General features: G+C 35.9%; 2 protein-coding genes across 4 annotated transcripts; one reads left to right on the top strand and one right to left on the bottom strand.

Moving 5' to 3' along the window:
• Positions 1–848: 848 nt before the first annotated feature.
• Positions 849–9669, bottom strand: majin (membrane anchored junction protein). Of its 3 annotated transcripts, none has more exons than XM_028474573.1 (10): positions 9521–9669; positions 8326–8433; positions 7919–7964; positions 7714–7789; positions 7176–7274; positions 5943–5959; positions 5649–5782; positions 5426–5480; positions 3088–3191; positions 874–1036 (listed from the first exon to the last, which is right to left on the bottom strand). In XM_028474573.1, exons 2-10 carry the CDS (start codon positions 8424–8426, stop codon positions 1000–1002), a joined length of 669 nt encoding a protein of 222 aa, XP_028330374.1. In that variant the 5' UTR covers positions 8427–8433; positions 9521–9669; the 3' UTR covers positions 874–999. The 3 variants fall into 3 exon arrangements, with proteins under 3 accessions (XP_028330377.1, XP_028330374.1, XP_028330376.1); XM_028474575.1 differs by having other exon boundaries at positions 921–1006; XM_028474576.1 differs by lacking the exon at positions 3088–3191 and having other exon boundaries at positions 849–1036.
• Positions 9670–9705: 36 nt separating this feature from the next.
• On the top strand, positions 9706–16639 carry LOC114480442 (glyoxal reductase). The gene is made up of 6 exons (XM_028474572.1): positions 9706–9902; positions 11347–11610; positions 12285–12430; positions 13448–13587; positions 15960–16118; positions 16215–16639. Exons 2-6 carry the CDS (start codon positions 11354–11356, stop codon positions 16392–16394), a joined length of 882 nt encoding a protein of 293 aa, XP_028330373.1. The 5' UTR covers positions 9706–9902; positions 11347–11353; the 3' UTR covers positions 16395–16639.
• The last annotated feature ends 1140 nt before the right edge of the window (positions 16640–17779 follow it).

Below are 17779 nucleotides of genomic sequence, written 5' to 3'. Positions count from 1 at the left end.
GATGAGGTCATTTAGTCATTTTTACTAACTTAGACTATACTTTAATATCTATTGTTCAGGTAAAAGTCTAGATAAGCAGACAAAAAAAAAGCTTATTCCGAGAAGAAAATGTAGGTTTTTCCACTTTGTGTGAACACACCATGTATAGTATAGTATAGTATAGTATAGTATAGTATAGTATAGTATAGTATAGTATAGTATAGTATAGTATAGTATAGTATAGCATCGCATCGCATCGCATCGCATCGCATCGCATCGCATAGAATAGTATAGTATAGTATAGTATAGTATAGTATAGTATAGTATAGTATAGTATAGTATAGTATAGTATAGTATAGTATAGTATAGTATAGTATAGTATAGTGACTATCCAAGTTATTGTCGTTGTGTCCTTGGGCAAGGCACTTTACCCACATTGCCTTGTATGAATGTGTATGAATCGTGCATGAATGTTGGTGGTTACCACTGCCAGTATGACTGGTGTGAATGAGTAATGGTTTCTGTAACACGCTTTGAGTCTACTCTATAAATCCAAGCCATTATTATCATTAATATTATTAAAGTTGTGCGACAGACAAACGGTGCATTTCAAAAGAGACATTTTAAGTGCGAACAGCTAGAAACGGAACTATTTATGTATATTTACATGTGCATGGATAAAAAGAAAACTTTGAAGATCTTTGCCTGCCTTCAAATGAGAATCAGAGCAAGAAATGCACAAGAAAATGTTTGGGAAAAGACAACAGATTGTTTTTGTAACTCAACAAATGCTTTAGTGATTGACAATAAAACAGGTTTTTACCATGAATGGTAAAGCTTCATGTGGTTTTTCCATCACTTAACGGCACCAACATTATGAACAGCTGAGTATTTGAACAGGAAAACAGGAGAAGCTGCCTCATGACTTGTAATGGATCAAATGGTCACATGACTAATCGATTCAAAATCCCATTCTTAGGCTGAATGTTGTTTAATCCAGCGAGGCTGTGTTGTATTTCTTTAGTCTCTGAAGAACAAGGAGAAAGGGAAGATGTTGCTGTAAAGACAAAGTCAAGCCATAATTATTAACTGCAGTAGTCAGCAAGAGAAGGTGTCATTTACTACAATGTATGCATGTGTTACAAGCAACAAGAAAATTCACCATTATTCTGCCCTATAAACATATGTAAGGTAATGGAAGTTACAGGCAATATCCAATCTTTAGTTTTCCGTGAGTATGTGACCAATTTCTATTCAATTTGGGAACAATTTGTAGAATCATTATTAGAAAATTGCAGGATTATTGAAAATATAAAGATTTATTTTTCAACAATTTGCGATTAAAAATCACTGCCAACACGTGATAAAAGTGTGGGAAAACTGTGCTCCCTCCCAAATATTGTGGATAGTCATTGAATTTATGTATTTGGAAGGACTGAGACATTTACAACAGAATGACTTGGTATTCTTGCACAATGATTCATGTTTTCTGTAATTTGGACTTAATGCTGCAGACTGAATTTGATGCTCTAAAGCAGTGGTTCGCAAACTTCTTTGGCTCAAGTACCCCCTTTCTCTTATTTCTGTATCCAAGTTCCCCCTTTGTCCGACTGCAACATTTTGCTCAGAATACTATAAAAAACCATTATAGATCATAATGAGTGATAACACGTCTTAAAGGTGCAGTCTGCAACTCTTATAAAAGTAACTTTTGTCATATTTGCTAAAGCTGTGTATATGTAAGGACAGCTTTACATCAAACTAGTAGTTTGTGTAAAAAACAGACTCATTGAGTCCCCCCTGCTGCTCCTGCTGCCTTTGGCAGATTGCCAGAATTTACCGCGACCGAGGAAAAAGAATCAATCAGAGCCAGGATTGTGTTTGATGGACTGTCTGACAGCTGTTGCTCACAGTCCCCGCCCCTTTCCCGGGCTAGAGTGCAGTCTTTTTTACAGTGTATGGCCTGGATGAGTAGAAGATGGAATTGGTGACTTTTCTGCTTGAAATGTAATTACTGCTGCTTCATTTACATTAATGTTTGATTTGTAATTGTTACACTAGAACTCTGTAGTGCATGTGTTGTTCATGTGCGCGCAGCAGCCTCTATGTGGGCTGCTGTAAGTGACACTGTGTTGTTGCTGCTGCTGCTGAGGTGTGTGCACATAGAGAGAGAGAAGCGCTGCAGTTGTTGTTGTCTGGCTAACGTTAGCTTGTTAGCTCCTCTGAGGGAGGGACTTTGGAAAGTTTGGAGGCAGGGCAAGAAAGAGGGAGGGAGGGAGAGAGGGATCTGATAGTTGCGGACTGCACCTTTAAAGAATCTAACTTTGTAAATAAGTGTGAAATGAAACAGTATTTAGTGCAGTAATTTCCAAACTTTTTTGGATCGTGGCCCCATTTTGAGATCAAGAAATGCTGAGTTTTTTTTCTAGAATGACTTTTTGATCATCCTTGAGCTTTTTTTTTTATTTTTTTTAAATTTTTTTTATTTTTTTTAACTGTATGTTAGTTCAACTTGATTCACAAAGTGAAAGTATAGAAATGCAGTTGTTTAAGACTGTGTTGTTTTCATAAGAAAAAAAAATTTCAAAAATATATTTACATTTTTCAGAAATTTCAGGCGACCCCATTTAAACTCCAAGCGACCCCACAAGGGGTCCCAACCCTGAGGTTGAAAAACACAGATTTTGGATATATTTATTTCTATAGTTTTTATAAGTTTCTATAGTTTTTATAAGTTCTGGTCATATCCAAAGGTGGAACCAAGGCTGAGTATTTATTAGTTGATTTTTTCACTCTCTCTTTCAAGTACCTCCTGTAATGCCATTGCGTACCCCTAGGGGAACACATACCCCCATTTGAGAAACACTGCTCTAAAGGGCCGGATTTGGCCTTGAGTTTGACACGTGGATTACATTAAGCATGTTTACCTCTTATATGCTTAGTCTTAGAGTGTTTAAGAGGTAATCTGATTTGGAGTGAGGGGGAAATAGCAACAATGTTGTTGAGATGTCTGTGTTTGTTGGTTATCCTGCAGGATGGTAGTCAGTGTCTCATACACTTTATACTATCACAATTTAACCAATAGGAGATTGTTCTTTGTATGGACACCTGGCCAGCCTTTGCAGAACTCCTGCCCTGACGGGAGTCTTATGTGTCTTTCCATTCTCCTCCTCCTCTTCCTCCTCCTCTTCCTCTTCCTCCTCTTCTTCATTCTCCTCAAACAGAGTTTAAAACTTTTATATCAACATGTTAATAATGTGGGAAGCAGGTTCTGTATGTTAGCGCAAGGTTGGCCTGAACCTGATGCATTATCAGTATGTTTCATAAGCAAGTTGCAAAGAAGCGTTTGTTCTGTTTACACGCACACACACACACACACACACACACACACACGCACACACAAAATAATCACAAATTATAGAGGCATAGGTCAAGGTCAGGTGATTTTAGGCAAAAATGGAAACGCTGCATAAGTCGAGGCTTCAACTCACAATCTTTAACAACCAAGAAACAACGTCTGTGTTTGAAATGTCATATTAACGTACGACTCCTACTAACGTCAAAATGTGTATGTAGTGCGTACACATTAGATAGTATGAAAAGATTGCGTAAGCAAGAAATACCCAGATGTATACGATATTGTGGGACATTTCTTAAGTATGCACAGTGAGCACACTACTCATACTCAACCGCCCCATGATGCATTGCAAGCGGAACGTAAAATTGTCCTGGGACCGACTTCAAGCTAAAAGTCAAACATCCCCTTTTCAAAACAAAAGCATATTGTCTTGTCTTCCATTTGTCTTATTTTAAACTCTTTTGTAACTAGGGCTCTTATTTTGAAGTTTGTTTTGTCAGGAGCACAATGGCAGGTCTACGAAAACCTCTGAAATGTCGCCTTGAAATGTGTTTCATGAATCAAATGACCATATGTTGATATTCTACTTGGTGTGCTTCAGGTTTTTGTCGTAGGTTTGAAATGCATCGTGGGAAACTTGGAAGTATACTTCAGTGGGAACGCTCATCATCCTAATCATACTTATAGTATATAGTAGACAGTATATACTCATTTTGTTAGTATAGTACGGAGTATGTCATTTCGAACACAGCCAACCTCTATTTCACTAAGCTAACTGGTAAATGGAAATGTCACCTGTAGCTTCACTAATTAACTAAACCAGTCACCTGTGTGCAAGACAGCAGCTGTTAGCGTTTAAAGGCAGTTTTCAAACAGCTGTCAAAAATTCAGTTATTGAGACAGAAATCCCAAAATACACAAATTGCATCTAGACAGCATGGAGATGATGGTTATTCGTTTTTAACAATGATGACTGGGTAAGTTTTTATTATGTTGACTATGTATTTCACTGTAGTGTAGAAAGGCCCAACCAGGGACAGGAGTTGTAAACTAGCACTAGCTATACACTTTATGTGCATCACATCAGCTGCAAACCTCATTTTTATCTATGTTGAATTGCATTATCCCTGTTAAATAAAATAAAATGAAATAAAATACATAAATAAATTATTTATTGGCTCCAAAGGTGAGAAACTGATGTTTTTGCATTGACTCCAATTGTGCGCAAGACAACAAAAGTCAAGACTGTTAAAAATAAAAAAAATAAAAAATCAGTTTTTCATCATCTATCATCTACAATACCTCAAATATTTTGTCATTTAAAAAAAAAAAAAAAAAAAAAAAAATTAACATTAAAAACGTATTTAGCAAGAACTTGCACGTTTATGTGTACACCGTTAACAGTCAAATATTTTGATGCACTATGTGCTCAATTTTTAAAAAAATCAAAAATCCGTGTTGACGGTTTGTGTAGGACAGTCTGAAGATGTGCTGTCGATAGTTTGCCATCAATTGAAAAAACAAAGGAAAAAAATGATGGATTTTATCATAGAAACTGAATATTAGAATTAACTAGAATGAAATGACACAATTTAAAAAGCAAACTGGAGTGCAGAACTAACAGGTTCCTCAAGCTCATCCTAAGCTCAGAATCATGTGAAACAAAAAAAACAAAAAAAAAAAAAACTATTTGGTGTAGTGACATAATGAGTTGAAATAACTTTTTCCACCTGAAACAAAATGCTGAGTGGGAAAATGATTTAGGGAGGTGGAAAAAGTGTGAGTGGACAAGCGTAAAGGTAGAGACGACGAGATTAAAAAGTGGTGCATGTTGAGAGAATTGGAGTGGAGGGCAATTTTGGGACTATGCTGCCAATCAAACCACAGCACACTAACAGTTACATGTTGTCTGCTACTCTCTCAGACTGATGGAATGCTCTCATTAACCCTGTATTATCTTGTTATCCTACCTGTCTGTACTAATGTTAGCCTCAGGCTGCATTGGAGACAGAAATGCTGGAGATGTGTGTGTCATTGTGTTAGAAAGGAAACCAAGGAGCGGATGGAAAATCCAAGTCATAGAAATACCTGATGTGGCAGATCTTCTCCCAAATGAGCCTCTTTGTGCTGAGTTTTCATTGGACTGTTGACATGATAACTTTCATTAGAAATTCACTTCCATACTATTTTGAAAAAAACGTTTTTGTTTGACAACTATCGTCACAAAATCTGGCAAAACTAAATCAAAAAATGAAATTTATTCATGATCAGAAAGCTCTAGGTGTGCTTCAGCAGCAGGGTGAAAACTCACTTAGTGACAAAGACTCTGCCCTCAGCTTCCATGTCCTTGAGCAAGTCCTTGAGCGCAGCCTCCTCTAGTGGCGAGTCGCTCTTGCGGCGCTTTGACTGAGAGGTGGAAGGTACCTGCAGCTTTAGCTTGTTCTTCTGCAGAAACACACACTGCAGCCATTACTGAGGCTTTGGAATTACACTGTAATACACATTTATACTAGTATATTAATCATCATATAATATCAAGATGATGCAAGACTGTTTTTGTCTTTAAATTGTTACTTTTTATGTGAGGAATATATAAAGTACTCACCAACTCCTTTGGTTTCCCTAAAACAAAAAGTCCCCAGAAATAAAAACATGATTATATATATATATATATATAAACAATGTTGTATGAGGCTGTTAGCATTCTCTACTACAGTGGTTCTCAACCTTTTTAGCCCGCGACCCCCAAAATAAAGGTGCCAGAGACCGGGGACCACCACTGTATCTGAAGGTGGTTGAACACAGACATGAACATTGAAGAATAGTCATGTGGAGACAGGGTCATCTATAAGGGGGAATAAAGGGGAGAGATTTTTGGGGTCCATCCATAAAGTCGGCAAAATGATGGTCCATTGTTCTATGAATCTGTAATAACTACATTTATTTATCTGAATAATATCCACTGTTATCCAGGAAGTTTATTATTATTTGAGTCATAGTAAAGAGTCAACTTAAAGATGTGAATCATTGTTTTAATCAGAAATAAAATGGGTTAAAAGTGACCAAAAATGGTGGAAAAGATAGTGAAATGGGATTTTAAAACCACAGAAATTGGTTGTGGCCAAAAATGTACAGAAAAGGTGGTAAAGATGGTTCAAAGTGTCAATATTTGCTTAAAAGTAGGAGAAATTGGGGGGGGGGGGGGGGGGGATTTGGGATAATGTAATTTAAAATGTAGGAACAATTAGTTTAAACTGGCAAATAAATAATGGGCATAACAGTTTGTGAATGTGGTTAAATTGGCCAAAAATAAGCATGAAATATGGTGAAAACAGGATAAAAGTGACAAAAAATGGGTCAAAATATGTGACATTAGGTGGGAAAAGTGGTGGGAATGTTTTATAAGTGCCGAAAATGTCTCTAAAGTGGGAAAAATGTGCAGAAAAGGTATTGAAATTTGATAGAGAAGTGGCAGGAATGGGAGTAATGTAGCAAAAATGCATTGAATGGAGCAAAAAATGTGGTTAGAAAAAGTGATGAACATAGGTTAAAATATGGTAAGTTTTGTAGAGTTGCAGGAAAAGGGTAAAAATATAAGCAAGAATTTGCTCAAATAGTTCAGAAATGAGTTTCTTGAAGGCATGGCGAACCCCTCCCAGTGTCTCGCGACCCCAAGGTTGAGAACCCCTGCTCTACTAAAGATAAGAGGAGGAGACATTTTGCTTTACAGCTTCAAACCTTTTCTCCCATGCATGTATTTTCTTTTATTCAAAGACATGAAAATAGTGCTTGGTGTCACATAGTTGGAAGAATAACAAGCTGACGCAGCATCTCTCACCTATCTGGTTGCTTTTGTCCAGGTACAGAATGAGAACGAACGGGTAAATATCGACATTTTTATTGCTTTGTGTTTGCACGACCTTCCACGGCTTCTTATCTGGTAGATCCAGTCAAGAACACACAGGTGACTGCAGATGGTATGCAGTGAAGAATGATTGGCGCTACTGTAGGTGTGCATGAATGGCATCAGACATAGAGCAACTAATAATTAAATCCATACGTGTTGTGTTAGATTTGTCTGCAATATAAGAGCTTTATTCTCTCTCCTATCATCATTGTGACAAGGGTAGTTTGGCTACATTAAGTACAAGCTTTCATTTTGCCAAACATATGAAATCCTCAATAGCAGCAGTTCTGCGTGTCTTAGATGTCTTTGCTCTGAAAAACACAGGATTGTAAGAAGAGGCTTTATATTCTAATGTGTTGTTGTAGCTGGTTAACAATTAACCATGCACTATTGTGAGATTGCTGTGAGGATCTCTCACAATTACTTGCATACATTTGCGTAACAGATGACACGCTGATAGAAAGGATACATGGAAACACATTGTAGTGGGTGGAGGAAAATGGCTGGAGATTATCTAAGTTTCCCATAACACTTCGGATAATTTCCTGAAGAGGGAAGCAGACTCCAAGATGAATGGCGAGATAAAAATTACACTTTTTTTTTTTTTTTTCCTCTAAAGAATAACATGATGACACATGTCTCCAAACGGGAAACTGTAAGATGAGAGCAGATACCTCCATCTCTTGATTGAATCCATCCTCTCTCTTCACTTCAACCCCCCTGTGAAACAAAGTAAGCAGCAGCAGCAGCAGTCACATGACCAGAACATAGGGTCTTGCAATGGACGGACATTTGAAAACGCACTTTGCTGATTCCTAATTCCAACTAAACAAATGTCAAATGCTGTCAAGATGATCCAAAAAAAACAATAATCTGTTGATTAAGTGCAGGGATGAAAATAATGGTGAGGATTCTGTCAACACAGTGTATAAGAATGCACAATAGGATTATGAAGGAGTGACTTGGTCATGTAGTCTCATATACAGCTTGTGATTGTTGTTGTGAACCTTTGTTTTGAAAGAGATCACCCTGTGACTTTACATTGTGTTCTTCTTAGATGTGAATGTGGCGTGTGTCTTGCCTGTAGCTGGGACCTCCTCTTATCTTGACTTTATAGATGAAACCACCAGCATGGAAAAGTCTGGTTTCAGGCAACGGGAAGGAGAAGCCCTGCAGTGTCATGGCTGACCTAAAAGTGGTATTTAAAAATAAATAAATCAAGTATTATTGATATCATCTGACCAACAGAGCTTTTTTTATTTGGTGTTGTGTTGTCCTCACAGGAAAACACAAAACCCTATTCATATGACATGCTGCTTTTGCCACCTAGTGGCCCACAACAACCACAGGTAATACAGGATAGTGACCAACACATTATAATGATGAAAAATCAACAATGAAAATTAGAAACTAGATGGAAAACTTAATCCAAACATAAGCAAATAATAGTGTTTTTTGGGCTACTGTAAGGCAGGGGTGTCAAACATTTTAGTTCAAGGGCCAAATAGGGACCAGTTTGATCTCAAGTGGACCACAAATGTTAAACAGGAAAATGAGCAATCTCAACATTATTCTACCCTATAAATATATGTTAAGTAAAGGAAGTTACACAGACAATATTCAATCTTTACATTTCCTTGTGCACTACAAATAAAATGTATTACTTAATTTATTATTATAAGATTTTGGAAAAGATAAAGATTTACTTTTCAACAATTTGTGATTAAAAACGACTGCCATCACGTGATGAAAGCATGGGGAAACTATGCACCCTGCAAATATTGAATTTATGTATTTGTAAGGGCTGATCTATTTACAGCTGAATTACTTGGTATTCGTACACAATGAGTCATGTTTTCTGTCATTTCGACTTTATTCCTAAAGGGCCGAATTTGATGCTCCAAAGGGCCGGATTTGGCCACCGGACCTTGAGTTTGACACATCTTGTATGGCATCAATTTCATTTCATGTTTATATGAGAGTATCTAGACACCCATTTAGTTCACCCCATCTCCCTTTGGCTTTAAATATAAGCATTTTTGTCGTGCTTCAATTCGTTTTACATTCAAAATAATAATAATAATAAATAAAAAAACATATTACAACAGGCGATGCAGAAACCCCCCCTGACAATTAGGACCCCTGTACCCAGTGAGCTGTCATTAATACGTTCAAACAGAGGAAAATAGCGCTAATATGTTTTACTAAGCCTTGGCAAGTTTAAATGTAGGTTTTATTTTTCTTGTGAAGACTTTATGAGTTAGTTTATTATTTACCGTAATGCCTAAAGTCAACGTCCTCTCTGCTGATACCTCTGTGTCAACCTGTTGACGCTGTTAAAAAAAGTGATTGTCAATCAAACACTTGAACTGGTTTCTGATTCGCTGCCAGGGATGAAGAACTCCCGCCTTCCGTCCTTTTACTCTACTTCGATTCGCCAGGCTTTTGTCCAATCAGCGGGCTTATAAAATGAGTCACCACGGCGACGAACAAAAACCGCCTCCCCGGATCACGTGACTGTCAGCTGACCACGCGTGCAGGAGTAGAGTAGATAGTTGCTGCAAAACTTTCAGCATTTACTGTTACTTTTCTTATTTATTGCGTGACTAAATTAGAGCAGCGCTGCCGTGAAGGAATCCAGCTTAGCAGAGCCTTAAGGTGGGACAGCAGATATTTACCATTACTGTGTGAAAACGCCATTACTGGCATTTCAGTGCTACACATTTTGCTCGTTTTTGTTTTGCTTAGCTTGGAAGTTATTTAATACTACATCACGTGTTAAGTCAGCTTTATCTCCACACTTACGTCCAACACGTTTACATGTGTTTACATTTGTGAAGTGTTTACCACATGGCTATCACACTGTTAATGGTAAAGCAGTGCGGCACACTTTAAAAACTAACGAACAAACACGACCACAATTTTGGCTTTAATAACAGGACGCAGAATTAGTATAAAATTTGAATTACAGAACTTAGAATTGAAATTCAAACAAATTTATCTAATTTTTTTTAAATGTATTATTATTTACTTCATAATGTCCTCCCATTCTAGAGTTTCCTCTCTTTGTAGTGTCCATGTTACCGAGCACCCCATGATGTGTTGTTGGGTTATTTTATATTAGTCATAATTACGTATTTAGTTGATTTTTTTATTTTTTAGTAGTATAATTCTAATTGAATTTCAAGCTGCCTCCAGCTATACAGTGGTGGACCAACTTTTTAGCGTGAGACTGTGTGAAATTAACCTGTCATGTGACTCACGTGACAACGATCTATTATTTGTTAGTATTAAATATATTTGAAATTAGGGCTGTGCAATATATCGAGATTCAAGCTATATAACATTTTCTATTATGGCAATATAGAAAAATAAAATATTGCCTATATCGATATATTTAAATTTTATAGTTCATTTTGTATTAAAATACTTGTTTAAGGAGTCGCTGCTTTCGCTACTTCTCAGAACAGCATGAAAAGTGCAGTTAGATGGATTTCTTAACAAGCCACACTATAGAACTCACTCACACGTGCTGTCCCTTATAGGAGGAAAAAGCCAAAAGTGGCAAATATTGTGCAGCTGTTTGTTAATGAATTAGCCTGTGTGGCATTTTGCATCATTATATTTATTTATTTTATTTATTTATTTATTCAGTTCATTTCCGACATGGTTGCATTCACAGAAATTCATTTGACATTCAGAGCAAAATCACATCATTGTTTTTTTTTTTTTGTCCTTTTTTTGTCCTTTTTTTTAACCTAGAATTAAAAATATCGTGATTTATATTGTATTTATATTGCCATTTTGAGAAAAGAATATTGAGTTTTGGTCCATATCGCGCAGCCCCATTTGAAATGGAGGCGTACTAAATTTTTTATTATCATTATTTAGTAAATGTGTTATTTATTACTAAAGAATTGTCATGTGCTACAGAAATGAGATTAGAAGTAATCACACAATGCTATAGCTGTCCAGAAATCCAATGAGATTTGATCTGTTATAAAATGTTAACAGATGTGTTTGGATCTAGCTTTTCCGTGTCAATAGTCTAATTTAACCACTGAGTTGGTTAAAAGGCTCATCCAATACTCTACTTCTCCAGCACCTCCATGGCAGACCCCATGTCCTCCTCCACCATCCCCTCTGTAGTCCTCAATACAGGGGTTCAGATGCCCCTCCTGGGTTTGGGCACCTACAAGCTCACAGGTTCTGATGCGGTGTCTGATGCTGTGGATGCCTCCCTGGCTGCTGGTTACAGAGCTTTTGACAGCGCTGCCGTCTATCGGAATGAGAACGACTTGGGTCGAGCGTTGAAGGAGCTTCTACCAAAATATGGCTTAACTAGAGAGGATGTTTTCATCACCAGGTCAGGAAGAACACCAGTTATAAACACTTGTTTAATGTGGGAGTGTAACGATATCTCGATGCGGCGCTATATCGCGATATATATATATTTTTTTTGCACAATCGGTTATCGATATGTTCGCGTTATCAATTTTTTTTTATTTATTTTTTTTTTTTTTTATGTTTTTTTTTTTCAAAACCTTTTCTTCTTTTCCACTAAAATGTGCTGGTAGGTCTTCACAGACATTTTGTCACTGTTTGTTGAAGGAACCAATATATTGTTTACTGGAATATTCCACTATAATGGTGTCACTGGTAAGAAAGACCCTATTTTTTGTTTACAGAAAGCACTATTGGAGATAGTTATTTCTTTACATTGGTATGTTGACACTTATTTACAGAAACGTTGCACTAAAATAAAGTCACTGTTCATAGGACACTTGTTCAATGTATTGTCTTTCAGAGATATAAAATAAAAATTGTATTTTTTCACTTAATCTTTTTTTTTCTTATGTCATAGATTATCGTAGATTGATTTCTGACCAATATATTGATAATCGCAGTATCGTCATATCGTGAGATAATAGTTACCGTGAGTTTTGTATCGTATCGTGAGGTACCCAGAGGTTCCCACCCCTAGTTTAATGTGGGTTGGCCTGTTAGCTGTTTCATCTGTTGTTGTCCTTTTGTTTTCAGTAAGCTAGGCCCAAAGGACCAGGGTGAGGGGGCCATGGCTGGTGCCCTGCACAGTCTGTCTCAGCTGGACTTGGGTTACATCGACCTTTACCTCATCCACTGGCCCGGTACCCAGGGACTGGTAGTTTCTGACCAGCAGAACCCAGGTAGAGGTTTTACTACAGTCAGGGTTAGGGTCCATTATAATTGTAACTGTAATTTAAAATATCTGTTGCGGTACTGCTCATAATAAAATTGTAGTTGAGTTCAGATAATTGACGTGATTGTAATTGCCATAACAATTTTATGGAAATTGTCAATTATAATTCAATGCAAAACTGAGGAACCATGTTACAGTTCTATGTACAGTTCTACACATATTAAAATGTGTTATATATCAAGCGTTCCCACATTTTACCATTTAAAAAATATCAAACCCTATATTTTCATTGATTAGGAAGCCGAACAAGGTAACCAATAGATAGGAAATAAATTAGATGATACATATTTGTTTATAGTGTATTTTACAGCTGATTTAGGACCAGTTATCATTAGAGATGCTAACAGAAAGCTAACACAAGAGGAAGGGTAACTTTTAATAGGTTATTTTTAGCTTCAGTAATTGTGATTAATTGTAATTGAACTTTAGTAATTTAAAACATAATTGTAATTAAAATTTGAGTATAAAAAAATAATTGTAATTTAATTGTAATTGGGAAAAACCGCTGGTAACTCCGATTGTAATTGAAACTGATAAATGTAATTGACCCCAACCCCAGTTATAATTGTAACTGTTCTTAAAATAATCTATTGCTGTTGTAATCATAATTATCTGAACTCAATTACTATTCAATTGACTTTGTAATTTTAATTGGCATGGAAATTCTATCAGTAATTGTTTGATTGTGAAAATAATTGACTTTCGGGTGGAAAATAATAGTTGTAATTTTAATTGTAAATTGTAAGAATGCCTGACACTGTAACCTTAGACGAGTTGTAATTAAATGTGGGTAGTTGTATTTGAAAAATGTAATTGACCCTAACCCTGACTACAGTAGTGTCGTTTTTGGAAATTGGAACTTTAGTTAAAATTGCAGTGTGCTGAATATATTTGCGGCTTTAATTACATGAAAGCGTCATTACATTACATTACATCAGTAAGCACAATTAATATTTGATTCCAGTCAACCGAGCCCAGAGTTGGGCGTCGCTAGAAGAGCTGCATAGCCAGGGGAGGCTGAAGGCAATCGGAGTGTCCAACTACACACCAGCACACATGGGAGAGCTAATGAAGAGCTGTAAAGTGCAACCTGCTGTTTTACAGGTAGAATAATGAGTGAAACTACAACAAATGATGTTAGAATGGGAGATTATTTTGGGATTCAAAGCTCCTTATGAATGTGATTTTCTTTTTTTTTTTTTTTTTCCCCCCTCTTTTTATTGCTAAATTTTGGCACTCATTTAACAAAGATTTGCAGATTTTGTATAGTAATTACCTGCGTTATAAAACACAAAAAGAACTTAGAACGACACCTTCTATAACGGACACATAGGCGCACACTTCCTTTGTTTTTTTGCGTGCGTGTGTGCGTTCATATATTTATTTATTTTTGGATTTTTTGCGATTTTATTTTGTGATTTCTTATTGTTTTTGAACCAGTTCACAGTTTGAAGAGACTGGGAATGGGAATGTGATACCGTAGCAGTGGTAATGGAACGATTTTTTAATAATTAAAAAAAAAAAACAAAACAACTGGATCTAGGATAAACAAAAAAAGTCAATAACAGCAGCAATGATAATAATAGTGGGAATAATAGCAACAAAAGTGTGTAACAAATAGTCAAGCAGGGCAATAGATATAAATAGGTTCCCATGAAATTAAAAGAAGGGAAAAAAGGGTCACACAAAATTAAAATATATGCATATATATGTATATAGACACCCACATACTCATAGATATATGTACGTATAATAAAGTAAACAGAATGTATTAAATACATTAAAAGTAAATAAATAAAATACACAGAACAAAATATTAAACACAGCATACTAATATTTAAAATAAAAATAAGTAGACAAAATCAAAATTATATAATTAAAAAAATTAAATAATAATAATTAACTGAATAAAAATGTAATTTGGAATAGGTCAGATGGTAAACAAAGGTTCAACAACCATACCAGTCATAACGTACCAATGTGTGCAAAGTTAAAAAAAGAATGCGTACGATACACATCAATCCAAACATATTAACTGAAACAACCGGAACAACAAAACGCCATCTTCCAAGAGCACGCGTCAAACTTAAGGCCCGGGGGCCAAATCTGGTGCTTTAGAGCATCAAATTCGGCCCACAGGATGAATTCAAAACCACAGAAAACATGAAACATTGTGTAAAAATAACAAGTAATTCAGTTGTAGATATATCTCAGCCCTTACAAGTACATACATTCAGTGAATATTCACAATATTTGCCAGGGTGCACAGTTTTCACATGACGACAGTCATTTTTAATCATAAATTGTTGAAAAAGAAATCTTTTTATTTTTTCCAAAATCCTGAAATTTATCAAACTGATTCCACAAGTTTTTTTCCCCAAGTTGAAAAACAAATTGGTCACAAACTCAAGGAAATTTAAAGATTGCATATTGTCTGTAACTTCCAATACTTTACATATATTTATACGGCAAAAATAATGTTGAAATTGCTTATTTTCTCGCCTAAAATTTGCGGCCCACTTGAGATCAAACTGGTCCATATTTGGCCCGTGAACTAGAATGAGTTTGACACCCCTGTGCTGGAGGCACCACTACAGACAGGGTTTGGGTCAATTATAATTGTAATTGCGTAATTGATAGTTAATTACAATTATGGCGTAATTGTAATTTAAAAAAATCTGTTGCTGTCTTAATCATAATTAAATTGTAATTGAGTTTAGATAATTGACATTGTAGTTATCCTGAAAATTCTGTAAAATTTGTCAATTAGAATTTAACGCAAAACTGGGGAGCCATGTTACAGTTCTACACATATGTAGTCAACAATTATTAAAATATGTTTCATATCAAGCTTTCCCACATTTTACCGTTTCAAAAAATTATAAACCTAGGGATATAGTGACACAAAAAAAAGGCTCAGACACCCACACCACAGATATTAAAACCTATATTTTTTATTGATTAGGAAGCCTAATAATAAGGTAACCAATAGATGGGAAAGACATTAGATGATAATTGTTTTTAGTGTATTTTACAGCTGATTTAGGACCCATTGTCATGAAAGATGCTAACTTAAAGCTAACATAAGAGGATGGTTAACTTCTATGGGCTCAGTAATTGTGATTCATTTTAATTGAACTTTAGTACGGTAATTGAGAGCATAATTGTAAATGACTTTCTGAAGATAGAAAAAAAAATGGTTGTAATTTAATTGTAATTGGAAAAAAATGCTCATCACTGTAATTGTATTTGAATTGTAATCAAACATGGATAGTTGAAAACATAATTGTAACTGGCCCCAACTCTGACTACAGATAAAAGTGAAAGGGCTTAAAGCCAAAGTATGGCTAAGAGTGGGAGAGATCAACATTGATCAATCTAATGATTTTTAGGCTATGGTACACTCTGCAAAGTTGTAACAAGATTAAAGTGTTTTAATTGTTTTTATTTTTTATGTGATTATTTCCTTCCTGTAGGTAGAGTTCCACCCTCAGCTGTGCCAGTCAGAGCTGAGGCGAGTGTGTGAGGAGTACGGCGTGTGTTTCCAGGCGTACTCTTCACTAGGGAAAGGAGAGCTGATCTCCAACCCTGTGGTCATAGAGGTGGCCAAGAGCTGCCAACGCACACCAGCACAGGTGTCACTCAAAACGTCTAACGACACCCGACTGGAGAACGACTGACAGCACTTGATGTTGACTTTTTTTTTTTTTCTTCTTCTTCTTTTCCTCCAGGTGTTGCTGCGTTGGGCGGTGCAGCAGGGAGTCCCAGTGCTGCCCAAGTCATCAAAGGCAGACAGAATTAAGGAGAACGCCCTGCTGTTTGACTTCACTCTGAGCAACACGGACATGGAGAAACTGTCAGCGCTGGACTGTGGACACAAGTACTGTTGGGACTCATCAGAGGTGGTCTGAAACTCCAGCTTTAGGACTTATTGTCTCACATGATCTGGGTCAGTTTTTAAAGCTACTGAGTGGAAACACAATAAAAATCAAATAAAGACAGGGGCTGTGTTCTAAATAGTATACTGATGTACTACACATACTAAGTCTGACGTCAAAATGAGTATATAGTGCGTTCACATTAGATACTATATTAGGACCAGGGTTGGGGTCAGTTACATTTTTTCAATTACAATTACATCTTCAATTATCCAAGTTCAATTACAGCTCAATTATAATTACGGTGGCCGTCATTTTTTCCCCCATTTCAACTAAAATTAAAATTATTATTTTCCCCTGAAAGTCAATTCCCACGATTACATTCTCAATTACTAACGGTCAAATTCAATTAATCCCAATTACTGAGCTTTTAATAAATAATCTTGTGTTAGCTGTCTGTTATCGTTTAAGATAAATCAGCTGTAAAATGCACAAACATTTTATCTATCATATCTTTGTTTCTCATTTCTTGGTTATCCATGAAAATATTTGTATTAATGTTTTTTTGTGAGCCTTTTTTCATTATTTTTTAGTGTCATTATACCCCTAGATTAACATTTAATTTTTAATGCTAAAATGATCCTTAAGATAACTGACCGGTAGTAATAAAACTTGCTATGAAACATATTTTATTGGTTATTAACTACGTATGTGTAAGCCGTAGAACTGTATCTTTGTTCCCCAGTTTTACATTTGATTAAATTGTAGTTTTTATAGAATTGTCATGCCAATTACAATTGCAAAGTCAATTATCTGAACTCAATTACAATTCCATTATGTTTGCAGCAGCAGCAGATTTTTTCAATTACAATTAAAATCATGCCATAATTGTAGTTGATGATAAATTACACGATTACAATTATAATTGACCCCAACCCTGATTAGGACACGAGTCATACTCAATCGCCCCACGATGCATTGTGAGCTAAAAATCCTAACATCTCCTTTTCAAAATAAAAGCATCTCTTCTTGTCTTACAGTAGTATACGCTTTTGTAAATGTTGTCAGTAACACAATGGAGGGTCTCTGAAAATCTCTGAAATGTCAGCATGATATGTGTTTCCGTGAGTTTTATGGATCAAATGAGCACATGTTGATATTCTACTTGGTCACTATTTTAAAATGCTTTCAGAACTTTCAAAGGTGGGGAATCAGCGATGATATTGGCTTCTAGTTTTTGTCGTAGGTTTCGAAATGCATCTTGGGAAACTTGGAATTATACTTTAGTGGGAACGGTCATCATACTTATAGTAGACAGAATATACAGACCCTTTCCAAAAAATTAGAATATCATAGAAAAGTTGTTTAATTTCCATAATTCCATTCAAAAAGTTAAAACTTTCATAGATTATAGAACC

The sequence above is a fragment of the Gouania willdenowi genome, chromosome 18 (assembly GCF_900634775.1).
Source record: "Gouania willdenowi chromosome 18, fGouWil2.1, whole genome shotgun sequence".
In the NCBI taxonomy this organism is placed as follows: Eukaryota; Metazoa; Chordata; class Actinopteri; order Blenniiformes; family Gobiesocidae; genus Gouania; species Gouania willdenowi.
This window is presented reverse-complemented; position numbering and strand designations above follow the sequence as displayed.